The sequence below is a fragment of the Mya arenaria genome, chromosome 12 (genome assembly GCF_026914265.1).
Source record: "Mya arenaria isolate MELC-2E11 chromosome 12, ASM2691426v1".
Classification (NCBI taxonomy): Eukaryota; Metazoa; Mollusca; class Bivalvia; order Myida; family Myidae; genus Mya; species Mya arenaria.
The window spans coordinates 67,316,554-67,344,262 of NC_069133.1; the positions used below are offsets into that span (position 1 = coordinate 67,316,554).

General features: G+C 33.9%; 1 protein-coding gene and 1 pseudogene across 3 annotated transcripts; both read left to right on the forward strand.

Annotated features, from left to right (window-relative positions):
• Positions 1 to 8,011: 8,011 nt before the first annotated feature.
• Positions 8,012 to 16,318, forward strand: LOC128211997 (uncoordinated protein 58-like). Of its 3 annotated transcripts, none has more exons than XM_052917206.1 (4): positions 8,012 to 8,279; positions 10,969 to 11,481; positions 14,774 to 14,982; positions 15,153 to 16,318. In XM_052917206.1, exons 2-4 carry the CDS (start codon positions 11,004 to 11,006, stop codon positions 16,203 to 16,205), a joined length of 1,740 nt encoding a protein of 579 aa, XP_052773166.1. In that variant the 5' UTR covers positions 8,012 to 8,279; positions 10,969 to 11,003; the 3' UTR covers positions 16,206 to 16,318. The 3 variants fall into 3 exon arrangements, with proteins under 3 accessions (XP_052773166.1, XP_052773165.1, XP_052773164.1); XM_052917205.1 differs by lacking the exon at positions 8,012 to 8,279 and adding an exon at positions 8,409 to 8,650; XM_052917204.1 differs by lacking the exon at positions 8,012 to 8,279 and adding an exon at positions 10,722 to 10,873.
• A 2,831-nt stretch (positions 16,319 to 19,149) lies between these two features.
• The window catches only part of LOC128210909 (TWiK family of potassium channels protein 7-like), a 37,032-nt pseudogene continuing 28,472 nt past the window's right edge, over positions 19,150 to 27,709 (forward strand).

Genomic DNA, 27,709 nt, shown 5'->3' on the forward strand with positions numbered 1-27,709 from the left:
GATAAGAGCAAGGCTGTAAAATTGCTGAACCTTCTTTGCTTAGAGGTGTTCAATCCTGCATTATTTGTTTCGGTGTTTACCCATGGAAAGCAGCACCTGGAGTTCGCGTCAATGTTACAATAACATATGACAAAGGCTTGTTTTATCTCACAGGAAACAATACTATCGATGATATTATCAAAGCTTCTGGTAATGATTCAATAAAAAATACTATTAAAAGGTTTGTTAATAAATGCAAACCATTAACTTCGGTTCCGGCTTAGTTAATATCTTTTGACTAGAATAGGCTTGAAAACAACACCAGCAAGTCAAACACAATAATACTGTTCCTTGTCGCCAGCATGACTTGTTTCGTAAGTAAAGTACAACACTATTTGACAAGAAGTACTGTTTTACTGATTTCAACACAATTTCAGGAGCATTAATGTTAATGTAATATGTAGTGTATTGTCTAAGCCTGAATAATCAATCCTTATAAAAACTGTTCTAAACATTCTGCTTGTGAACGATGAATTGAATACACTCATTGCACTATCATACTATTTATAATTTCAACGAAATGAGAGTCTATGTACGTATTGTAAATTAGTGCTTTGTTTATTCATTGCATGAGAAATCTAGTTCTGGGGATTTTACCTTCTCACAAATGTCTTCTCGTCATAATTCGATGAAATAATTGTTAGTTATGAGAAACCCAGTACTAATGTTGTTTTTTCATGTAATTGCTATTGAGGATTGAGATGCTCAGACATTTAACTGTTCGGGCTTTACAACCTGGCCAGGTAATTTCTGGTGGGTTCACTGGGTCTATTCAAACTGGGTTTCATAGTTTCCTATGTTATTGCACAATTATCCTATAGTCATCATAAAAACACTAATTTGTGTGTTAACCATATTTTTGTATTATACCACAAATACAAATCAATGTCAATTGTGCTAATCTTGCCTTCCCTTAATTGATATGTTAGTAAACAGTGTGATCGTACGCAACTTCTTTTCTGATAGTATATTAACCATGCAAGAAGTCATATCATATCATATTGTCTTGTTTACTATCTGCTCATCAAAGATCTATGATATTTCAGTCTCGACAGATGTAGGAACCATCTGCGTGAAATGAGTTGCTTCTTTCGTGCTAATTGATGGTGCACGGATGCTGCATGACTGATTTGAAAACTCATTTGCTGCACGAATTGAGTGAAAATATTATAGATGTGTAGAATTGCTTATAAAGTTGTGTATTTGTTCAATTATTTCGCTATGGTTCAATAGGTAAAAGGGAATGGATCCGTGCATATGAATTCAATCATACTTTTAATCCCAATTGTGCGAAATGCATATTATTTGGTGTGGTACGTTAAAGACGGTAGGATGTTCAAATGTTTAGGTTGGTAAGTTAGAGTCGATACAAAGCTCGAATGTTAAGAGCGGTAGGTTAGAGTCGATAAGAAATTCGAATGTTCTCGTCATGTTATATCTGTTACACATGTTTTCAATGTTATGTTCTGCATTTTCTCCCTATTCGCTATATCCTTCCGATTTCTTTTAATATGGTTTACAGTTCTAAAAGAGAAAAGTTACTATTGATATGTAATGATTTTAGCAATTTCAATTGTATGCAATCTTGAAGTAATATTATGTTTTGAGTTCAGGCAATAGCCAAACGGAACACCTCGGTCTGTCATATAAAGCTTGCCGGCTATGATTGTTGGTTTTTTGTGTGCTTTTTGTGTTTTCTATTATTCAATATAAACAAATATTTTACAACACAGCACATTGCAAATATATATATATATATATATATATATATATATATATATATATATATATATATATATATATATATATATATATATACATATCATTGAGACATTTATATAGTGTATTTGTTATTTGTATTACCAAAAAATATTTTTTTTAAGTATTGGTGTATGAGTGATATCACATGCAAAAACATATTGTACAAAAGGGTCTACATATGTGACTGCCAGAGCAGTTAGCAGTTATTTAATCATTCAATATTTATTATTAATAATATTAAGAAATGAGAGTAAGAAGATAATATGGGAGAAGGGTAGAACGGATAGAAAGGATAGAAAGGAGATATTTATGCATTTATTTAGTTTTTTAACAGATGCCATTTTTATCATGGAAGTTTATTTTGTTGTCGACTAGAACTGTTTCGCGCTCTATTTTTTCTCTAAGTTTTATATAGTTCAAAAATAATTTAAATGTTGGTAAAGTGTTTCTGTTTTTCATTCAAAATATAAAAAAAACTTCATTAGCAGTATTAAAATGTTAATTATTGTGTTATGTTGTAATTGTTCAAAGATGCCAAACCCTATGGTTTTTAAGTTTAAATTGATCTAGTTTGGATTATGATCAATTATTCTTTTTTTAATTGAAACCACAGATTTTGTATAATTCTACATTCCCAGAATATATGTTCCTGTGTTTCGATGTATTTCCCGCAAAAATCACATAAACTTGAATTTGAGATTCCACACTTGTATAAGAATTTGTTAGTAGGTATAATTCTGTTTATAATTTTGTATTAAAAACTTCTAAGGGTAACATCATTGGTGCATCTGTAGTAAGAAGTGTAGATTGATTTCCATAAAGTTTTATCTATATGTTCATCTGGTATGACCCGTTTCCATTTTTCATCTATTTTGCTGTAAGTTTCTTTATAAAGTTGGATTGAGTATAACAATGTGTTAGGTTTTACTTTGCTTGTTTCGATCTTGTGTTTTAGCGTGTCTTGAGAGTCATTTATTGGCATGGCAGCTCTCATTTAATCTTTCATTGACTGTGGCAAACAGACTGTTAGTTGATAATATTTTAGGTAATCATTATTTTTTTATATTGTGTAAATATCTAATTGAATATTTGTAAAAGTCTTTTGAACGATTATCAAATATGTGTTGTATGAATTGTACACCTTTATTATACCAATCTCCGTAATAAAGCTTGCTACCGTTGTTATTAATGCGTTTATTGTTCCATGTTATGATTGTCAGATACCAAGATATCATGTTTTCAATTTAAAGAAAAATAACGTGTCTTTTAACGAAACTATAATATTCAAAAAATGTATAAACATCATTTCTGTAAATCAGTACATTCATTTTGTTTTTTTCTCTCTTTATAACAGACCCTTGACATCTAACCATCCAAGACGTTTATCTTTTTCTACAATATTCCTTTTTTATGTCCTTTCAGTCACAAGTTATTACATGTTTAAACAGAACGACAGTAGAGATCGCCGAGAGTATTCGTTGCATAATTGAAGTGTTGTACCAAACACATACGTGATTTTACAGTTATCCATCGCGCAATTACCTTTTTTGTTTTGGTAACATATTTGAACGTCTAACAAGATACTTTTACGTCATATCTTCTTGAGACCACCTGCTGTTTGACATTAAAGATAAAAACTGCGACACATAGAACATGATTGAGGCAACATTCTAACGGTGAGGTGCGACTCAAATTTGTATTGTTGTAAAAATTGTGGTTAAGTGTAAGCTTGATATATCGGGGTTAAGGAGGTGTTTTATAAGTATGGTTGGAGCCCAACGCCAAACGCAGATGTTTCCTGAACGGGTTAACTAGGACATTGAATCAAAGTCGTAATTATATGCGATGTACAAGACTATGTCAGCCAGAGACACTGGTAAATGAATTATACTTAACTATTAAAATATAAAGACAGAAGTTTTTGAGGATTTATCTAGAATGACATTTTCTCTGTTTCATAAGTTCGCAGTCGTGTCTTCTGTTCAATCTATGAATAACTCAGATAAACCAAATGTTGTGGTGCATTGTTATGCTCTGTTTGTACCCATATACCAATACCTCAGGTTGTTATTGCTGGACATAAAACAGCTTGGAATCTAAAATCTGTCTAAGTGTATTTTCCGAGGTCATTGTGTCTGTTTAAGCTTGTCCTACGTCGATTTTTCGCTGTCGATAATGATATATATGTCTACAAAGCAACACAAACAGACGATTTAAGGACATGATATTCGTTTCAAATGATCAATAATAATGCGAAAAACTAAACTTGAATTAATATCAGAAACTCTTATCTCACTTCTTGCGTTGAAAAACGTCTCAGTTTGATGCACTCATTTAAAAACAGAATCAATGGTTTATTATAAATACATATCCTTCTTTAACTGTGCAAATTAAAATACCAGGTTGATTGATAACGAATCTGTTTAACATCTGAACCATCCTAGCCGCTTATAAACTGAAGAGGGCACTTATTATGCATTGTCGGATCCCCGGTACACTAGTATTACCGAATGAACGGTATGAAAACCGTGGTTGCCGACGATACTTATATGAAGCTGTACAATTAAAGATTAAACTTATATTACAGCCTAAATTATTTCTATTGATAGTAAAAACTACCGAAATTTCAAAATGAAATTAGAAAAACCTATAAAATAAACGTTTCCATGAATATTTATTTATTTTGAGGTATGCTCTTGTTTCTCAATGCAAATAAAATTATTGCTGTCAAGTTGGCATTTGGCAAGCGTCGGGAGTATATCGGTTCAAAAATTGGCCTTCAACAGTTACCAAAAAATGCATATAAAATACTTATAACAGTGAAATACCGCTTTGACACCGTGAATACTTTCAGAATTCTGTTCGTAAGTCGACCTTCAATTATATGCACTTTATCAAGTATACTTTGAATGTTATTACAGTTCAAGTTACATGTACCTGTAATGATGACATTTATTGGCACCAACTTTACGAGCCTCCTCTTTTTCATAGCCAAAATGTAAATGCATTCTTGTTTAGTAATAACAAGTACTGCAATCTGGTCAGGGGAGTCTAGGTTAACTTCAAAACAGAGAGATCATTAATAATCATTTTCAACATATATTTTATCAACATTTTTCTCACATTTTTTCTTAAAAACATTCACGTTATAGAACACCGTATCACTGTAACGATATTAAGCGTAGCTTATTCAATGTATTTAACTAACGAACAGTATCAAATACGAATTAGTTATAATAATTACAATTTCGCCTTTGTTCAATGGTTTTAAACCTAGGTCGTATTTTGTCGCTTAATCTGAGTCGTATCGTCCTTTCCTACGATGAGTATGGTTTTCAAATCTGAGCCGTAAGGTCTTCTTATCGGGGCTGTATGTGTCATCAACAATGACCGAATGGTCCGTTAGCCAACCCTATCCGCTTTTGCAACAATCTTTATGTATTTATTCATATAAGTATTGACTGCATTGCCCATAAACCAGAGACATGTTAACCTTGGAAGTAAGTAAGACGCTCTTGGTCGTATTGTTCGTATGAAGTGTATCGGCGATGGGAAAAGCTACTTGCACTTTTTAATTATTCTCAAAATTAATGTAAACGATGGTATTGTAATAATACAAGTATACTCATTTGGAACTGTTCCAACAAGCACTAAACAAATGAATAACAGAAAAAAAAACTAGCCTGTAAATATGATAAAATTAATTACAGCAAAACAGTAAGAATTCAGGCGGCTCCGTGTTAATTTAACCTTCTTGGTAATTAAGCAAAAAGAATGATAGGTCAATTTTCTGGAAAAGATCTGGTATATGTAAAGTAGTGTGAGAATGATCTACGGAGAGGATTTTACAGATTTGCCTGGAGAATACATTTCATGGATTGCGCATCATTAAATTTTATTCATAGGACGAAGATCGCAACATCATCGGGATAGTAGAACAATTATGCTACTTATAGACCAAGTGACATTTTAATTGTATTTAATTGTATTTTACGTCGAAACTAGTGACGACATTGACGACGCCGCTGATCAAATAGATAATAAATACTACGTTCAATTGGCATATAAGTGTAATGTGGTGTAGTTGTGAAGTTGGTTTTATCCCTAGAAAATTGACAATAAATTAGACGGTAAAAACATTGAATAGTTAAGACTTGGGATTCGGACTTAAAAGACCATGTAATGACCAGATAGTTTAATCTGCCAATGAACCGCAATACGGAAACATTGTGTGACGTCAGTAAGTTCTGTGTAAATGCAGAGAGTAATGATAATATTCCATCCATTCAGACAAAATATTATTATGACATATTTCCTGACAATGATTGTAAAAAAGGATTTTATTCCGGCCATTAACCTTAGGAATGTTCTAGAAATAATATCACTGTATGAACATACAGCAGGGCTCAATGAAACATTCGTTTCACCTTGTGATTAGAACTTTCGAGCCCATTTGACTTTCTTTTCAATTTATATATCATTTATGATAATGCCTCTACCTCGGGCCCGACAGAAACATGCAAAGATTTTTGCTCCGATCATTTGATCGTATTCTAATTAAAAAAACACGGACGGAATCCCAGAGACTTCCTAGATTGGTGGTAAAATGTATTTCGTACGATAATGTGATAAAGCACAAAACTGCATCGTTGCAAACAAAGTACATTAAAGGACGTTGGTGCAAAACGGCTTCTTCGCAACTGGGCTATTTACTGATCTTGGTAGTATACACAAGGTATGCGGGTAAAACAGATCAGTGAAAAGTGACATGCTCTTGCCAATTACAAGTGTTCATCACCTATAGCGGCAAATCCGTTGTCTAGTGGTAAGACACTTCACTGTTTTTCTCGTGTCTGCTAATGTATTATCCAAGAGCTCTAGTAGAATCTTGTAAAAACGTGGATACTATCGGGTCGCTACGTTCATGCTAATTGATAATATATGGATCCGACACGGCTCATTAGAAAACAAGTTGTATGTACGAATTATTCAGCAGTATTGTTATTGTCCTTTAGGGCTCATAAAGCTGTGTATAGTTGTTATATGATTTGTGTGTTTAACGGATATTTACAAATGTATTTAGGATTAGGGTTTTATGTTAGACCTTTGGATGCTTAATGCATGATGGATGTATTAGATTTCCCAGAAGACCGCTTTCCAATATGAGTAAAAAAATACTTTACAGCGGAAATGTAATGGTGTCCTCAGAGGAGATTTAAAAGTAGTACGTTTAATTTCTCTCGTATAAGAATATTGCAATAAATTGAATAATGAACACCTCGACACATTCCATTGTCATTCAAGTGTATGAAAAAAGCAGAGTATTACCAAGGCACGGGCTACCTGATATTGGAGGCATGTGGATCGGTATCCTGATGTATATGAACATTTCTCCAAGATGTTTTCCAATCTAAATTAAAGAGACCTAAAGGGCTTCCTACTGTAGTTTAAAAAAAGTAGATAAAGGGATTGGCTGGTCATACTATTGAGTTATTTTGCAGTTGACTAACCACATATTATCTTTATATCATATGTAGTATTATGAACATATTATGAACTCAACATATAAAACATAGTTCAAGCTTCCTTCAATAACCACTTGGGTGCCAGCAAATCTAATATGCAAAATGATTACGTAAAATATGATACCGTCATGGCGATAATATCATCAATGCAAATTAATAATGCATATTCTGCTATGAGCAAACCACACCGATATCGCGCTAAGGGAATAAATTAATTTGGCGACAGGTTAAGTCGAATAAGAGTTTGATTAGTGAATAAGCCGGACACAGGAGTGTTTTTTCCGATTCAACACCCCCCCCCACACGCACACGCACACGCACACACGCACGCACGCACACACGCACACACGCACACACACACACACACACACTAAACAACACCACATTCTGGTGTCACATCTTGCTAACGGAGAAATAAATGTTGTTATAACTTGTAGTTCTTCACGTAAGTATTGTTTCAAAATAAAGCATACTATAACACAGTTTTAACTTAATTAACAAGCTTACGAAGAAGATATTTTCTTGATGTAAAATTATTCACAGTTCATTTGCAAATACGTTTATATACCTTCACTACCTTTACTGAAGCCATAATGATTAAGCCGTGATGAGAAAGCTCGTTTCAATCTGGGATTGTTTTTACAGATGAGAAATGTAAGAGGCTTCATTGACAAGTCTATCTGATTTGTTTCTCTTACTTGGCTTCAGCGAAGAACTAATGACAAGCATATAAATGTTCGATGCGAAAATATTTATTTCTTCGGGACTTCCCAGGGTAGCGCAGTGACTAGGAGAATACGGCTGAGCATGCCAACACTGTTCAACGATCTCGACGGAACCAGCATGAGTAATGCAGATAAGCATCGGATGGCAAATTTATAACACGTGTTTTTGAAGAAAGGATAAACATTACACTATTTTGCTTTTACAATCAACTGGATATATATTAATTTGGTAAAACAATATTTTGTTTGATTCCGTTATATCACAAAATCGTTTAGCTGGTATCGCGATAACACTTAGTCGTTCAGGCGGCTGCCAGTAAAATAGTCTTATAAGAAAAAACTGTCATACCTGCTGTGCTAGAAGCCTTCGTATTGATTTTAATAGTGTTCTGATTATTCTGCCTCAATATTGCTAAGTAATCTGAGATCTTAACTTGGTGTTTCGAATGACTGCGTGTCTAATTACCGGCGTAAAGTATCATCCTACAATGCACTATCGAGTGCTTTTAACGTGTTGAAGTTTTGAGACTTCAAAGTTATACAAAGTATAAATTCCAAACCATTCGGAGATAATATGTGTGAAAGGTATAGATACAAGTGGTAAGTGTAGAATTAATTATATTAACCTATCGCTGAACAACATCTTTATTATGAAAAAGAGCTGGTGGTTTGTGACAAAACGGATTATCATCAAGTTGTATCAGCAATTTTATTTATCTAAGACAATATTTTACTCATATATTTTTGTAAGCTAATTGACAAAGTTTTCTTTCGGCTCTTTTGCACATTCGTCATGATTGCTCTCATATAAGCAATAAACTTGTTCAATTCTATTCAAAGTTGCAGTTCGCTTTAATGTACGAAAAAACATTCCTACATTCATTAAACCCTCACTCGTTATTTTTTTTAAACCAGTTCCGTTTTATCACAACAAGCGCATGATCCGTTTTAGCTCGTCCAGTTTGTATTGGTACCCTCATTCATCCTAGTAATGCTATCATTGTTTCAATGCACTGGTGATATGGGTTTAAATTAATTTCAATAATGTGTGTGATGTTACGGTGGTGTTGACTTGTATTTTGAAAATATTCAAAATCAAAACCAATACTTTGTAATGTTCTGTAATAGTTTTACAATTCGTAATTAAATGCAGGTTTAAATGCCCACCAAAGCGTTTACGCCTAGACGAAGTTTAAAAGTTTGCCAACGGAATAAGTGATTAAATTTCTTTATATTAAGCTTGCCGTAAAATCTTTTTAGGTAATTAAGGTTGCATTTACTTCATTGCATTCATTACGTAGAAAAAAACGTAGTTGCTTTTCCTGCGGAAATGTCTGCTACATGAAACACATGAGTTTTGTTTTATCTTTAAAGTGTCAAGTTTTTATACATAGCGCTGTATTGGCAGGATTCGAACTGTTCTTGGCAAATGTATGTATGAGAATAGACGTGGAAGTGATGGTATTTCTCGAAACTTACTCTTTAGTTCTTGCCAATGTGAGGCAGACGAAACCATTGCTGTTATAAGTAATTAAAATATACTAACACTAATTATGCCGTTATGAGTCAGACAATATTTGTTCCAAGAAAATATAAGTAGTGACGTACTTTCGTGCACGTCCGTCTCATTGTTATGAAGTTCGGACAAGGTCGTAATCTGGACTTAATTGGTTAATTAGGAACCATACCAAGCGCTTACTAACATCATTGTTTTTTTCGGTATTCAATTCGTCTTTGTAACTAAAAATAAGCTGAAAATGTGTTTATGGGTCCAAGTGTTGTTGCCATGATCAAATGCTCCGTAATTAGAAATGTTTCTTCAAGTGTAGATCCCCTAACATGTCCGATTCTATGAAATCTGGCGATGTAAATACGTAATAAACGTAATCTTGTCCTGAGGATTTAGAGAACATCATTTTTTGTCAAGTAATGAGAACATAAAAATAAGGAGAGTTCTAGCATTATTTGTAGTTGAACGAACTTTAGGTAAAGCAGAACTATGTACTTGCCAAAGTGTCCTCTGGATTGGAATTTTCTAGTGCTGTTTGAGTTTATTTGTGTTTTGTTTTAACCTATTTATACTTATTGCTTTCCACAATAAATTGAAAAAGGCAATTACGTAAATTGAAGGGAAAACATGTTGACACTAATATGGCCAGACATTTTATGGCATTAAAACGCTCTAAACATTTCAAAGGTACTTTAAAACCAATGGTGAAAATTCTTGGCGGTTTCCAGCCTGTTTCCATGATACACATCACCATGCAGCCATCACTCGCTCATTAAGTATGGCTCATGTTATTCACACTCATAGTTCGTGTCTAGTTACATGATCGGAAGAAATATCTTATCTAATAGATAGTATATCAAAGAAATTTGTGTTTATGAACTATCTTTGATATACCATCTTGAGGTTTTCTACATCCTTTCATTTCAGTTTTTTAATATCTTTTTTTCTCATATAAATAAGATTATCGGATTTTATATTTCATATTTTTATCAAAACATTAGATAACAATGGAAAGTTACGACCTTTAATGTACGTGGGCTGATCATTTGTTTCTATATTACATAGCTTTGAAACGAAAGAAAATCATTCAAATCAAAATGCACAATGTCAATGAATTTCCGGTGAAATTAAATCCGATAACAATTTAAACTCATACAAAATATTACGGTTGCATTATTCTTTCATGATTGTATTATCAAGAATTGATTCTGTTATTAATTCAAAAGACTAGACCATTATCTGGTGCGTGCCTGTTGATTGATGGTTTAACTTGGTTGTTCATTTTACATAAATGTTTCATAACAATAAACAAGGTACAGGGAAAATATTAGAGTGGATTAAAACTGAACATATTCTGTAATGATAAGGTATTAATGCTTCAAATCAAATTACACATAAATATTTTCAGAGGACACTCGTCTCCTGTACAAACCGGAAAAGTCGATGGACGCGGACGACGACCATTTGTCGGCATCAGTGGCCGGAAGTACGGACACATTGGCCACTGACGTCACCATTTATTCGGAAAAGCTGACCCAGCCCGAGGGATGCCTTGGAAAGACTAGAAGAGTTGCCCAGGCCGTGTACAAGGCGGCGCGGTCCCTGGTTGGGCTTATCATCATTCTTATAGCATACACTGCGCTCGGCGCCGCCATATTTATGGCCGTGGAATCATATCATGAACAAAAATACAAATCAAACATTACGGATATTAGAAAGAATCTAATTTCTCAATTACTGCAGTCAGTGAATCAGGTCAAAGACGTGAACAAGTTCAGGGCGGACTCAAACAAGCTGTTAGTGGACTATGAATCGGCGATCCGGGAGGCGATTAAGAATGATGTGACCACGGACTCCACAGTAGAGGTGTGGACGTATTGGGGCAGCCTTTTCTTCGTATGGACTGTCTACACCACTATAGGTAATAAGTGTTCAGGTTATTTTATATAAAAATAATTCTCGCGCCTTGTACTGTCTTAAATTTTAGCATTTCGATACAAAGAACAAAATGATAGATAATACATGATTCCAATTCAATATTAGTTCTTTAATAAGAGACAGCATGTAATTGGATTTTTTAACGATAATTATATAAGGCAAATCCTTACAAACTGACATTCTTATTAGGATTTCAGGTTAAAGCATATTACTTCTAAAAAAGTAAAAAAAAACATATTACTATATCAAACAAGCTATATAACAATTATATTTGATACAATTGTAAGTTTTAGGGTTTTACTCATTCCATATTGTCAAAACATAACGATTATGCATGAAGTGCACCCACAGTTCACAATGCAATAGTGTCGCCTGTCATAAGAAGCTTTGTTGATCTGAATAGGATGCTTTTTTACAAATAAAGCCCGTTTTAATATATTTAATGCTTGTTTTTTGCAGTTACATGGTAAAATATTAATACATTTTTTATCAACTATTTCAAACATAAACCACTTCTTTTTATAATAGGCCTTCGGTTTATCACCAACCCGTTTGGACATTTAGGGATTAGAAGAATCCCGTTTTGAACGTCTATTATTCTAGACTAGTACAGGACCCGCTAGTCAACTAGATTGTGGTGACGTCACGTTCCAAGTGTACAAGAAAATGTAATGAACATGTTTGCATCAATTATTTACTATCAAGCACTCAATAATTGCTAAACTAGTCATCTAAGTAATTACTGGATACAACATAATAAAAATATATAAAAAAAATAGTATACAGAATGCGAAAGACATAAACTTTTTCAAACACCAGAACACGTTCAAAATGTGCTTATTCTATGTGCAGTAGAAATCCAAACTTACCAGTTTTACAGATACGAAACTAAGATATATCAAAGCGATATAGTTTCTACTTAGAAATATTTGATGCCGTTTTCTTATCTCGTTATGATATGAGATGCAAAACACCAGCTCTATATACAATAATGTAATTAGTCCTTTTGATTGTACATGTAGTGTATTCAAAGATGTATTTGATTGGGAAATAATATGTATACTTTCTCAGACAAGGCCGCATGTTTTTGTTTTCAGTTAGAAAAATATTTTTTCTCGTTTTTTTGTTTTTTCGTTACTTATGCATATTCGGATATTTAAGGGAGAAATAACTACCTTTTTTAGATTAACAAAATAATTTCCTTTATGTTAATTAATGTTTTTTATCTTGTTCATATAGTGCTAGCGATTGCTTTTAGCTTTAGTTTTAAATTGAAATCATCTCCGTTCCTCTTTCCTACAAATGAATGCCTGAAAAAATGAACAATTTGAAAGGCTTTAGTTTTGTTATAATTCGTCAGCTTATGGTTGCTTTTTTAATATGCTGTGCCATATGCACAGCAAACATTGTCAATGACAACATTTAATAACTCACGTGTGGTATACGGGATTAGCATTGTAATTTATCCACACGCTTTACAGTCTACCTATTCGGTACAGTTCCAATATGAGATTTATGTATATACGAAAACATAGAAAACACCCTCACACATGATACAAATAATACCGTAGGCTTTCCGCTCATGTATAGAAGTTAAGCTTCTCGGGAATTGTAATATCTACTTATTAATAACATTTCTTACTCTTTTCTTTTGATATTGTTTCTAACAAATTTATCATATTATAGAAACGTGGCATGAACAGGTTTGTTACAGATGAAAGCACAAACAATAAACCGAGAACGTTTTCAAATGCTCAAGGCATATCAGAACCAGTGCATATCCAAGTAATATCTACACTGTTTTCCTGCAAAATGTGCAAGCATTGAGCGAGATTACAAGTTAGACCGTGTTTTGAAACATAATTCTGTTTCTCTCGTCGAGTTTTATTATTAAAACGATATCAACAAAAAACAATGCAAAACTTTCAGTAAGGCCTAAACAAATAGCATTATACGATGACGAGTGTCTTTTTATCACATGATTTTTTTCTGGTAATAACTAACAAAAAAAAAATACAGTTTCAGCTGCGCCTATGACGAGAAGAAAAATACCGCAAACTTAAAAGCAATGTTATTTTACGCGTAACATGCATTTCAGAAATGTAGTACCTTGAAGAATTTAACACAAAATATATATCCGATATTTTTAAATCTATTTAACAGTATAATGATAATTTTATGTCATTTTCAGAGAAAAGGATAATAAAATACGCTCTTATAATTCACCTTTCCTGACTACAAATTGTAAAAAAAAAAATTGACGGAGTAACCCAAATTCCCCATGCAAACTGTTTATGCCATACACTTTCGCTTCTGAGGGAGGGGCGCAACCTTTGGCATGCGTCCCTCCCTCAGAACCGAAAGGTACGTCTTACGTCAATTCCTGGATCCGCTTCGATTTTAAATACTGGAGGTCTTTAAAATATACTTCGAGAAAAAAAGAAGAACTACTTTTTTTCTAATATATCGATCATGAACAATAGAAACAATCGTATGAATAAATTGCTGGAATAGTTTTATGAGTATTTTAAGATGAATGGTCTTTAGGGCGTTTCTTAGTTAGATTGAAAATAATTATTAGAATATAAATTATTTTTAGACGGACACATTAGTGTTATCTCAGTTGAATACCATTTGAAATGTGTTCAGCATATGAAACAGAGAAAAAGTGGACTAAAGTAAAACGTGCTAATGAACACAAATATTATTTTGAATAACAATGCATTTAAAAAATCCGAAACACTCATGAACATGCGCAAATGTTTTCCTTTTATAATGTGCCATTTTCAGACCAATCATCGTGCTACGGACACGTCTACCCGGTGTGTTAGTTCGCATGAGGGTGGGTGGGGGTAGGGTTACATTAACGTGTTTAAAAGGTTTATGTTATTGATGCTGATCACATTGTTACATTTTCGGCTTGCAGAAACTTCAATTTAGCTTCAACAGGGCGAGTGTTGGTGCGTGTCGCTTCTATCGGGCGAGCGTGTGTGCGTGTCGCATCAACCGGGCGAGGGTGTGTGCGTGTCGCTTCTTCCGGGCGAGTGTCGGTGTGTGTCGCATCTATCGAGCGAGCGTCGGTGCGTGTCGCTTCTACCGGGCGAGTGTCGGTGCGTGTCGCTTCTACCGGGCGAGTGTCGGTGCGTGTCGCTTCTACCGGGCGAGCATGTGTGCGTATCGCTTCTGCAGGGCATTGTTTGCCCTTAGAGCAGTAAATTATGAACACTGTTTAGGTTATAGTTTTGTTTAAAATAACAATGTGTTCTGTCTTCCAGGTTACGGGAACATCTATCCCGTAACGGGTATCGGGCGTGTGTTAACGATCGTGTATGCGAGTGTGGGGATCCCCCTGGCACTCTTACTGCTGGCGGAACTGGGGAAAGTGTTCACCCGCGGTCTTAAATACCTGTGGGCGTTCGTTAGGAGGTACTACTACACCGGCTACTTCCGGAAGGTCCGATCAACGCTGCAGAATAAATATCAGGTAGCACTGTTTGTCTTCTACTGATAGTGTTTTTTATTAAAACGCTCAACGCATTGAATTAATTGTACGCTATGTCTAGAGGACCGTTTAGACTGTGTATATGCTACTAGTGTTTGTATAACATTATTTTATATTTAAAACACTTATTTCCAACTACTTGTGACAATCAGGTTACGAAGGCTGACTTTAAGAAGACGAGAAGCTCCAGCGCACCTGCTCTCGTAGAACAGGCGCACGTTGAAGCAATAGAGACGGATAGCCTGAAGGCAAAGAGCCTCCAAAGTCTTGACGACGAGGCGGCCGCGTCCGCGGCAGGGCAGCGCAGTCGCAGTAGTTCCAAGGTGGTGTATGGGTACGAGGTGGACGATGAGTTTAACCTTCCAATCAGTATTGCGATTGGTATCTTGTTTGTGTACATCATGCTGGGAGCGACCATGTACACGATATGGGAGGACTGGACATTTATAGAGTCATTCTATTTTGTATTTGTGTCGCTTTCAACCATTGGCTTCGGTGATGTTTTACCTGCACATCAGAAGTTTTTTATTATATCATCCATATACATGTTTGTCGGGTTGTCATTGGTTTCTATGTGTATCAATGTCGCGATCGAGTTTTTCAACAGTATGTCCAAAAGGGCTAAGCAGAAAATGGGCGAGGCAAAAAGAAAGATAGGTGATAAAGTAAACCAGGCAAGCAAAAATGCGCGGGAAAAAGTATCAGGTATGAAAAACAATATCAAAGATGAAACAAGCAGGTTAAGGCAGAAGACAGATGCACGTCTCACTAACCTAAGAACAAACATTACTGATGAAACTTCCAAGTTCAAACATAAGACTGACAAAGCGTTTACTGGTATTAAAACTAACATATCAAACGAAACAACCAGATTTAAAAAGCGAGCAGATGAGAAATTCAGAAAAAGAGGGTCAACTCCGGACGGCGGTAGCCCAGCAAATATTTCCAGAGAAAAAGTAGCAACTGTAGACATTCCCGAAGACATACCTGCCGCCGACGACACATATAATTCAATTGGTGACGTCCAGTCAACCACCAGTGAAAATCCAATATCACCAAAACACCGGAAGGAGTGTAAGAAAAGGGCCCCAACACCGCCTACATCACCTCCAAAATCCTCAACAAGGTCCCCTACAAAATCGCCGACGCAAACATTTGCCTCACTCGGAGCGTTCAGAATTTCGGTGAAGAAAGACACCAAATAGATATCTGAAATGCCTGGGTGCACTAGTTTGTGTTTAGATGCCAATTTAACCAAGATAATTTAACTGCTGTCTATATGTAATGTTGATAATCAAGAATTAAAGCGATACAGATTTGCATTTGTTTTAATATAATTAAATTATATGAGTTGTATGTTGTATATTTTGTCAAATTGATCAATGACATATATACGTAAAATGTATAATAGAATCATTTAGGTAATTTGAAATGCATTTACCATAATAATTTGACCAGGAATGTCGCAGACCCACGGCGCAATCATTTGGTAAATACATACGAATAATTCTTTTACTATCTTAGTGTATGGTATTATATTTTGTCTAATGTTCCAGCATCTGTTAAAATCGACCGATTCACCCGATTAAAATCAATAACGGCACACTGTTGATTTACGAAAATAACAACATGTCATACTCGAAAGAAACTGTCATCGCAATGGACAAATATAATTTCAAACACCAAATAAAGCAAATTAAGAACTATCGGTTTATTGTTTTAAAGTGTATTATTTTTAAACAACATGCGAAAAGCGGGACATTTGGTTATAATGTTCTAAAGGCTAATGACTGTGATTGTGTTTACTTTGTTTAAGTGACGTGTGTATTCTACCATGCATCCATATCTTGCTCAAACCTGCCATAATTGTATATAGTATCCAATGTGTGTTTCATTAACATACAAGTCAGCTCTTTGTTTTGTTTAAGTTTATGATTTTACGTACTTGACCTTTTACGCGATGCCAATTCAGTTTGTTAATTGCGAAGTTTGCATAATTTCTAAAACTGTTTAAACTCATCAATTTTACTGTTTAAAATTATGGATCCTGTGTAGATGTAAATGAATAAATCTTCATAAAAGTCGTATATACGTTCAAGAATTTTCAATCAAGGGGTAAGGTATATTCCTTGGTTATCTGACTTATTTTTATTCGCTATGTAATGTACGAAACCTTATATTGGACATGTTTATTTTATTGTGATAACAACGATTCGAATAAGCACCAGGCAATAAACTATATGAACCATTTTAACAGCTCCTCACATAATTGTACATACAAATATTTTTTAAACGCCTGTCTTGTCGGCTCACTTACTTTAAAAGTGGTCAACGGCTGTAACCATGACGTCGGCTCACTAACATGGAATATTTGTCAAAGGCTGTAGTATGACGTCCGGTCACTCACTCACATTTGTAATGTACTCTAATGTACTCTAAATATATTTTAGTACGATAGCCATTCACACATCTATTATAAATTCGGGTTTATGGCAGAAATGTCTATGAAAAAATAGACGACTTTTCCAAATCATGTAGATCGACAAAGTACTCGCTACGAAATGAATGTTTATGTTCACCGTCAAATTTGCACATCATGATATGGAGTAAATAGAGTAATTTTTTAGAATGCAGACTTTAAAAATTATTAAATAATATTTGCTACACAGAAATTGGATAGGCCATGAAGGGGGTCATGAAGGGGTTTCAGTATGCAAATAAAAAGAAGCACGTTATTAGCATCAGAGCCAAAACAGATAATTGTGAATAATGAGGCTATGTAATTGCTGTATATCGTGCAAAATAAGGTTGAAATGGTTAATTAATAGATTTCGTTTGTTCCGTAAAGCTATGTTGGAGAAGGTTTTATTGCAACATATTTTGCTAGACGTTTCTTCAATTGATGTATTTGTTAACATGCTGATGTTGTTCGCCTTCAAAGAAGATTTCTTGATGAGCTTTCTGTCTGATAATTTATAATTCAAGTACTCTAATCTCGCAGATTCAAATTCACTTTTGACGTTCGTTTGGATGGATGGGCTTCATATCAATCGATCTAATTTGCGGTTTTTCTCGTCAATAACGATGGAAACACTTTAACGAACATTAATTTACTCATGTGTCCATAGCAAGTACGGATTGCGTTCAACAAAGTTTGAATGTATCCATCGTTTGCGTTTAAACGACCCAATTAGTTAAAATTTCAAAAATATATTTTTTCATAAAAAAATTCGTGTCAGGTGTTATACCAAAACGTAAATGGTGCACGTCATTCAATGGTGTCCTTTCGGAATGGCGACATATGCCTGACGTAAAATTTAGTTTTTCGAAATGCGCAATAAATACTCTCATGTTAACATGTTTTTTTACTAAATATAAATGATATTATTATGAGCGTTTCAGTGTTACTTTTTGTAATTTCATTTTATTCAAATACCCTATAAAATCATAAAAGCATAAAATATATATGACCAAAGGCTCGAAATCGCACGATGCTGCTCATATAAGCACAATGTGCGCGCATCGGATGAGTTTACCTTAATCAAGAAAGGGAATGACGTCAAACGCGTGACGGTTCATGCAAGTCAGCAGACATACCATTTGAACCTCGATTACGCTACGTCACTCGCAATCATGGAAAATGTTTCATAGTTTAATTATTCATAAGGGTGTCAGACAAATAGTGCATCATTATTGCTAATCTGTGAACATGCCTATCGGTGCAAAACATACTTATCATGTGAGTCTGATCCGTTCGATAGACCGCCTTGTATGAATCGATGAGACAATGAGCCAGCTGTATCTTTATATAATATAATCGATGTATAGCAAACATGTGTGAGGTGTTTTAGGAAGAATACAGGACTTCTCTCTCTTATAAAGTTTTTAGAACATGCATGGCGATAGGGAAGTCTATTCAATATAGATATACAATACAAATACAATAGACATTTTCGACGTACATTTGTAAAAAAGTCAATCCTGTTGTAATATTCTGACTCATGCCAGTCGACGAGTAATCTACTACCATCCTTCCTTCATTCGTTGTATTACTTTTTGTGTTTATTTAATGTAAACAACGCAAGCAGGTTTAAGTAGTTTTAACGCATTGTATTGCACGCAGACATCATATGAACTTCCCCAGTTTAAGTGGTGTACTCAGATAAAACACTTTCACGTTGTACATGCAGCTGTGCTGTTTTTTAGCAAACATTTCGATTGTACTTTTAATATAATATAGTGTGTGAAAATCAGTGAAAGTTTAAACAAGGATCCGTTTAACTATGGCGACTGTTTCTACTGGTGACGGTGATGACCTCCTTGACGACAGCAGCAGGTTGGAGACAGAGGGTCAAGGTAAACGTCATGAACAGATATTTTTATTTCTTCTTTTGCTTTTGTCAGATACAGGTATAAAACCAAATTTAGAGAAAGTATTGCCTTGTTTTTATTTTCATTTTTGCATGCCAATATATGTTATCAGCTGCATAAAAATGTGGTGTTTATCATAATTTTGAGTAGTCTTCGTATAACCATGCAATAAAAGAGCAGAACTGTTCACTTGCTCTACATGTCTAGATGTAAATGTTATGGATTTTTAATTAGCTGAGACCCATAATGCATTTGTACTCAGATTTGCAGCAATTTTGTCTTAAAGACTAGTCTCTTGAAACAGGTAGACAGATAGTCCTTCGTCACATAGGCAGTGCTGTATGTTTGACTTGCATTCGATCATTAAACCATAGAAAATGTATAATTGTACGGCAATTCCTCTGCTTAAAATCATTCAATTGATAAAAAGGATTTACTATGTTTTAACGAGGAAAGTTTTAATCCCAAATATTATGTTGCTAACAAAGCCTTTTCATCTTATTTGTTTTTTGAAATTGAGTCATTTCATTTTATTTCGAAAACAAAATCAAATAGCTACAGAACGATACTCAATTTAAAAGATAAGAAATATTTAAGCAAAACACTATTTCATTTTTAATTACGTTACTTATACATTTGCGGATAATTGAAGCCTTTAGAAAGGGTCTAGTAAACATATTGAATTTCGGCAACAGTATTTAAGCTGTTCTAATTGAGTAGTTGAACTTACTTTTATGAGCAAATATCTAGAATCAACTGGCAGATACATAGGAACATAATTGTATTTATGTTAAACACAAGATGTAACGTTCGAGATGACTTCAATAATATTGAAAAATCTTGTTTCACAATCGTTGTTCAAATAAATAAGCCTTAAGTAATTATATTTTTATAACTTTACTAACACTATCGGCACAACAGAACATTAAGTGTCGCATTTTCCTATATCGGTTAACAATGGAGCTCTTATTTGAAACTCGTGATGATGTTTTATCATTGTTAAAACTACATTTGTTGTCATTTTAAATCTACGTTTCAATGTCTAATTCAATAAAACGACAACGAGTCCCTTTATTCTAACTTTTGAGTGTGAGTAAGTGTACGACGGAAGTTCAGTATGTAAAGCATAATTGCTAGGGTCATTCAAGCCGAGATTCTTATGAAACTGCTCCTAGGCTTGATCGACCCTAGCTGTGCTCACCTATTACAATGAACATCACAATCAGCTGATGTAAAAGGAAATATTTGAAGAATGGAACATTTGAAGGCTTATTTTGAAAACGCGTACGAAAAGGTTTGCTATTTTGATTTCAAGCCACTCGTTATTTTCCGCAGCTATTGCCATTCAATACCATTTTGTTATATGTCATTTTAAGACTTTCAGACTACATGCTAATTATATGACATATCCTTCATTATTCCACCAAATCATAATTTTAAATCCATTTGAAATCATTGACAAATGACAAACATATGTATATACAATATAATACATGGTTGACCATGGCTTTTGGTTGATAATTGCCCCAGTGGACGGAATAATTGCCCGAGGGTTTTAGCCATGTATTATTCTATAAATAACGTTGTCACGACGTTAGAATCTTGAGGTTTTCTTCACGTTGTAACAAGGTTACTTTTGGACACCAAAACACAACCTTCATACAAGGTTTTCATATAGTCGGGACAATCTTGCAAAATAACGCTGTAATACAGCTTACAAATATATTTAGGCGCTAGCGTTGTGACAACCTTGTGACACAGTTATACAATAACCTAATCATGCCATAACATTAACACATCACGGTATGTATTTGCTCGGTTAGAACTACTTTTATTGCCAATTATTGTAACTTTCTTTTATTGGTCATGAATACCACACTTCTAAACAGCATAAGCCAAATCACAGTAACGACTGATTAAGAAATTCAATATTTTATAGATTTTATATTTGTATGTAATTACTAATTTGTTGGTAACTAAAAAATATAGCGTTTAAAATAGCAATCCTAAGCATGTTTCAACATTTTCTTTGACCTGAATAATAGTGTATGATTCCTTTTGCTCATCATTTCAAACGAAAACAAAACATGCATCATCATAAATATGTTTTATCATCCTGTATTTTTTTGAAACTTGTCTTACCTATGAGTATATAATTACGGTTAAATTTATGTTTGAAACTATCAATTATTTTTTTTACCCACATACATCATTTGAACGTTTAAAATATTTCTTCGCAAAAATGATGTTTCAACTGCGTAAAGTTGCCATGGAAATGGTATTATCCCATCAAACAAAATACGACGAGCTCGAAAGTTCACTCTTATCTCTTCATGGCCGTCAAACTCAAAATAGCAAGAGGTCTCACAGGTTATTCTTGCGCCTTCAAAGTAATGTATTTGTTCGCAATTTTTTTTAAGTTTTAATATTCAATATAATACAATTCACTGTTCTAAACATATTTTGTGAAAAGCTTGTTATATTCAAAGTGCATTGTGGACGGAGGCCGCACAAAGGCGTGTACTTTTAGCAAAAACAAATAATTATCCTCAAAAAATAAACAAAATATTAACAATACAATGTTTATTTTAGTGCAAGATGGTATTCCATTTCATAGAAACGTATAATGAAAATTCATATCTATCGTGAAATTAAATACTATCTTACACGAAATCAACAAATATTCTCTATAAATTCTATGAAAACAAACATTTCTGTTGCACGAAATATTAATGATTGTTTATCAGATGCAATTTTGTTTGTAAATCCAAATACAATACATGTTATTTCTAAGAATATTAAAATTTAAATGTTCAAACGATCAAACGTTATACGCGGATGATAACAAGGGTTAAATATGATTGACAAATAACAATAATATTTCAAAAAGGATTTATATTAAAGCATGAAAGCTGTAGTATTGTATATTCATGGTTAGGTTTCAGTTTGAATATGCGATTCCCTGTTTAAGTCATGCATATACTAGTTAACTGTTATTCCATGAATCGTAAACACATGCTTAAACGATAAATAATTGCCCATTGTATCCACGCATAACTAAAGCATAACATTCAATGTTCCAGATTTTATTGGCAAATCGGCATAAAATACCCATTGGCCATTAACAACATAAATATGGCAATAACATAATATCAACTATAGAGAACTGCGGAATATTAACATAGACATTATGTAACTATATAAAAAAGCAAAAGTTGTTACACCTTTAGAAAAAATATAAATAAACAAAGATTCACATTGTTATTACAAGGAACATTATTGTACAAGGACAATAATTCTTTTATTCATGCTTCTTTAATATAGTTTTCTTTTGCTTAGCATAGGTCGTTTAAACATATCCAAATTTGGCCATGGTATTCTACCTTGGTATTTAAAGCTTAAGAATCTTAATTTACTACAGCATATAAACAATGATATTCATTTTCAATTAGATTAGCGTTACAGCATTTGCATAGTCCATTTTCTACCAGTATAATTTCCGGCTTCAATTTAAACCTGTTGGCAGATAACATACTGGAAGAATAACGTTTTCGTATATTATCATTTTCAATTTCAGCAAGATATTCTTCGTATTCATTGATATGGCATGGAAATATTGGTTTAAAAATTGCAAACGCTTTAAAAAGAAATGAACGATTTTCAAGATTTTAACTTGATGGCAATTTTTAGGGAGCTTCAAATTTTTGTTTTTCGCATAAACAATTGTCAAAAAGTTAATAATATTTACAGTCAACTTTACAGTCAATGTCAATGATCAAATCTAGCAGATAAAAAGATTGATGATTTAGAAACAGTTAAAAACTACGTTTTCAAATGCAAAGAACTGCAGGAAGAACCTGATGCATTGGAATTTGATGGGGTGAATGAAAAGGTATCATGATTCCCCATTGTACAATATTTCAAAATATCCAGAAGGTGCTAATTCATATTCACCTTTTTCTTTCGAGGCCCTGGCAAAGAAAACTATCAAAACGACTTATACAGACAATACAAGTTAAGGAACATTACATATTGAACGTCCCTTATATCAAGGTAACAAAAAGGGAATTGAAACCATGAATTACAAATCCAGTTGCGACCAATAAAATATACGGCGTCTACTTTAAGATACCGAATCAATCTACAATGCTAATCAGGGGCTTGAACATTTGCATCGTATATGATTCAACAAACCTATAAGTTTTCAAAGTAGGTCTACAAGAAGACAATTGATACCTCCTTCACAAGATAAATGATAAGAACAAGGCTGTAAAATTGCTGAACCTTCTTTGCTTAGAGGTATTTAATCCTGTACTCTTTGATTCGGTGTTTACTCATAGAAAAGCAGCACCTGAAGTTCGCGTCAATTTTACTATAACATATGACAAAGGCTTGTTTTATCTCACAGGAAACAATACTGTCGAGATATTATCAAAGCTTCCGGTAATGAATCAATGAATATTATTAAAACATGTGTTAATAAATATAAAGCATTGCTGTGGAGTCTACCGTCGGTTCCGGCTTAGTTAATTACTTTTGACTACAATTGACATGAAACAACAACAGCAAGTCAAACACAATATTACTGTCCCTTGTCGCCAGCATGACTAATTTCGTACTTAAAGTACAACACTATTTGACAAGAAGCACTGTTTTACCGATTTCAACAAAATTATAGAGCATTAATGTTAATGTAATATTCCGTCTTAGCCTGAATAAAGAAACCTCATACATCTGTTCTAAACATTCTGCTTGTGAACGATGAATTGAATACACTCTTTGCACTACCCCTTTTTATTTATAATTTGCTCAACGAAATTAGAGCCTATGTAAGTATTGTAAACTACTGCTTTGTTTATTCGTTGTATGAGAAATCTAGTTCTGGGGATTTTACCTTCTCACAAATGTCTTCTCGTCATCATTTGACGAAGTTATTGTTAGTCATGAGAAACCCAGTACTATTGTTGTTTTTTCATGCAACTGCTATTTAGGATTGAGAGGCTCAGACATTTAAATGCTCGGGCTTTACAACCTGGCAAGCTAATTTGTGGTGGTTTCACCGGGTCAATTAAAACGGGGTTTCATAGTTTTTTAGACCCTCCACGACTGACCTTCCTTAAAATGCAACACACTCGTGCCAAATATAGGTCACGGTTATATTGTAGAACATATAAAGCTTTACGTTTACAGCAGCTTTTCTGAACGGATACGAATATATGTGTAAGCAATCGCATAGTAAATTGCTTTGAGAAATGTATATTAAAACACATGAAAACTCAGACTTTTCACTTACATTTGCGTTTATTATGACTTAAGAAAGGTACCAAATATCGTAAAGACACTATAATATGCTATTACGACTACGTTTTGGAAGAACGAACACTCCCAACCTTTGTGCCTCAATCGTGAGCTAAGACTTATTTATATACAATTTGGCAAGTTTGTGCTCCTTAATTTACAGTTATCGGTTCTATATTTTCTTCAAACAGATATATGTGACTTTAATAGCCATGTATACCTTCATATAATTTAGAAATCACGTGAATCTTTATCTGGTTGGATAGCCTCACGCCTTTGGAAATAAAGATATCTGTATTGGAACGTCAAAGACGCACTCGACTAAAGCTGGTACTAAAATTTCATCCAATGACAAATACGCAGTGCCAGTCCATACACAGTATACGGTGTGCACTATTTTTTAACATGAACAATTTTAACCGAACATTTTACTGGACTTTTTAGTAATGTTATGGGCTAATCAAACACATAACTGTTACCCATAACATGATCAATATAGTGTGGGTATTTGAGAAAACAATTAATGCCTTCATTAATTAATTTACATTGTCAGTTACTATTACTTTCTGGGTATATGTATGCCTTTCAAGCTATATTAGAGACAGGGAATAATTCCTTCTAAAAACCTCATCACTTTACATTTTAGTTAGCATTGTTGTTCTATTTCAGTATTAAGGGTACGTCATAACCTACTATGATAATAAGGGTAATTTTGTGTGACTTTTATACCGCATACAACGGATGACTTATTCAAATGATGTCATACCACATAGTCAGCATCACTTGTCTCAGATATTGTTAGAAATACAGCAGATATAGTGGAAACGTTAAACTTCAAGAGCACTTACAGAGTGAAAGTTAACAATGGTGATCTTAGGAACGACGTTAACTTGTTCCAAACATCAGCCTTGTCTTCTCGCTCATATATGTCTCTTGAAGATGTGACGAAATCATTTATATTAACCTTTGAATATCTCTTTGAATCATTACATATGCATAGCCACTTTTCGACCAACTTGTTATGTTTCAGTGTATGTTATGAAGTTCTGCAGTACTGTATACACTAACTTCTTGAATCTGGTTTCAGGCTCAATACACAAAACTGCATATCTACATGTTATTGAACAGTTGATATTTAAATAGAAAAAATGATTTAATTTCCCTTTTTGTTGCAAACAAATATATTTAACAGTTATCTTAAGATTTCTGTAAAATAATAACTATGAAATATTCAAGACAGACACATATTCACTTGTCTGAGTCTGGCTCTCAAACAAAGACTCAAATTGTTAGTGAATACGAACCCTGTTTATTTTCATCCAAAAGGCAGCCATTTGAAGAGATTGCTGCTTGTCATGCTTGATTTACCGGTACACTTGGTTATGTTACTCACGAAAATCCTAAATTCATCAAAATAAATAGATTCTGCCCAATGTTCATCAATAAAAAAATCCTCACTTTATAAACAGATGGACGGACGGCAAGCTCTAAAAATGTTTTTCTTTCCAATCAGTATCCTAAAGTAAAATTCTTAAATCTTCGAAATGTATTTCACTATACATGTTAGCCCCCTTGTTTCCAATAAAAATAATTCATTTATAAGTTGACAGGAAGGATGAGATACGTCATTTGTTTTGAGGGAAAATACACAAAGAGCTAAACTAGCTATTCAATAGAGCAACGAACAGTCATACATAGTGATCTTATTCAAGAAGACTGTTTCGTTTCATGATTGTTGATAATATCAAAGTTGTATAGCAATATTAGCATAACGAACTTTTAAGAACGCTATGGCAAGTACTAATCAGAACTACTAAGACCTATAAATAGGGGGTATTATGATAGGGCGCTTTTTGAATACCATAGGACGGGTAAGGTCGAGGGATAAGGTATTGAAAAGGGTAAGCGAAAATTATAAACCATTGGTGCTAAAAGCAAAGGAGGGAGTCTATTGGATAGTTCTCGTAACATACTCGACGACGAACGCATGTGCGATGTAGACTCTGCTGCGTGTCATAGGAATTCACAGGAGTGAAGAAATATCACGTACTATGCACGCCGTCAGGTACTAGTTGTGGCTCTGAGAGCCAAGCTCAAAAACCTTCACCGCTAGTGCATACATTTTCGCAGTGGTGCACATTAAACATGATATAATATCACATTTTAGAGCTTCATTCTGGGGCGGTTATATTTTAAAATTGAGGTTTATGTTATAGTTTTCCTTTTCTGAAATATGTTTACGCTTTCCGGATCTGTTTTCTTCAGTCTATTTATATTATACATAAGCTTAATAAATGAGTTATTTATATTATTATTATGACAATGCTTTACTATAGCGCGTTCGACCATTACAATAAAAGGTGCAAAATGTCCATGAAAGAAAAAAAACGTTTAAAACTTATGTTGAATATTGGTAGTACATGTAAAACTGCTGTCATACCAGATCCTTTTAATTTTATTTTAAACATAAATGTATTTTGAGTATGCCTTAATCGAGACCTCTCTTTTATAAGTAACCTTAAATGACAACCTGCCATCGGAAATTGATTTACAGTATAACATTAAAAGTTATGTGTACATCTGAGTAGTTCTTAGTAGATCTAAGTAGCTATTAGTCCGGTAATATAACACATATCATATGTCGCCATAATTTAATGTTCTGCGTCATGCTCAGGTGTATTGATTTCACATGGTAAGGGATTTGTGAGATATTCATACGTTCTTGAAACAGACACTTCCGTTCTTTATGTGAAGCTTGTGATCATTTTCATGCTATGAATCTACCAACTCTAAGACCGAATTGACTTCATTGCGAAATTGCAGCGAGGAAAATGCATGGCTTGATAATTTCTGATAGAAATTCCGGTCCTTAAGTACAGACTAAAATATGTTAATGCACCATTAAAACACTAATCTGTGTGTTATACATTTTACCACAAAAACAAATCAATGTCAATTGTGCTAATCTTGCCTTCCCTTAATTGATATGTTAGTAAACAGTGTGATCGTACGCATATTCTTTTCTGATAAAATATTAACC

What these genes read in the sequence shown, in the direction of transcription:
- LOC128211997 (XM_052917204.1), top strand. Translation starts at nt 10,852, where the DNA reads ATGTTTCATAACAATAAACAAG. An exon ending in GACTGTCTACACCACTATAG is followed by an intron (nt 11,482 to 14,773) that starts GTAATAAGTGTT and finishes TCTGTCTTCCAG; the next exon opens with GTTACGGGAACATCTATCCC. An exon ending in CGCTGCAGAATAAATATCAG is followed by an intron (nt 14,983 to 15,152) that starts GTAGCACTGTTT and finishes TGTGACAATCAG; the next exon opens with GTTACGAAGGCTGACTTTAA.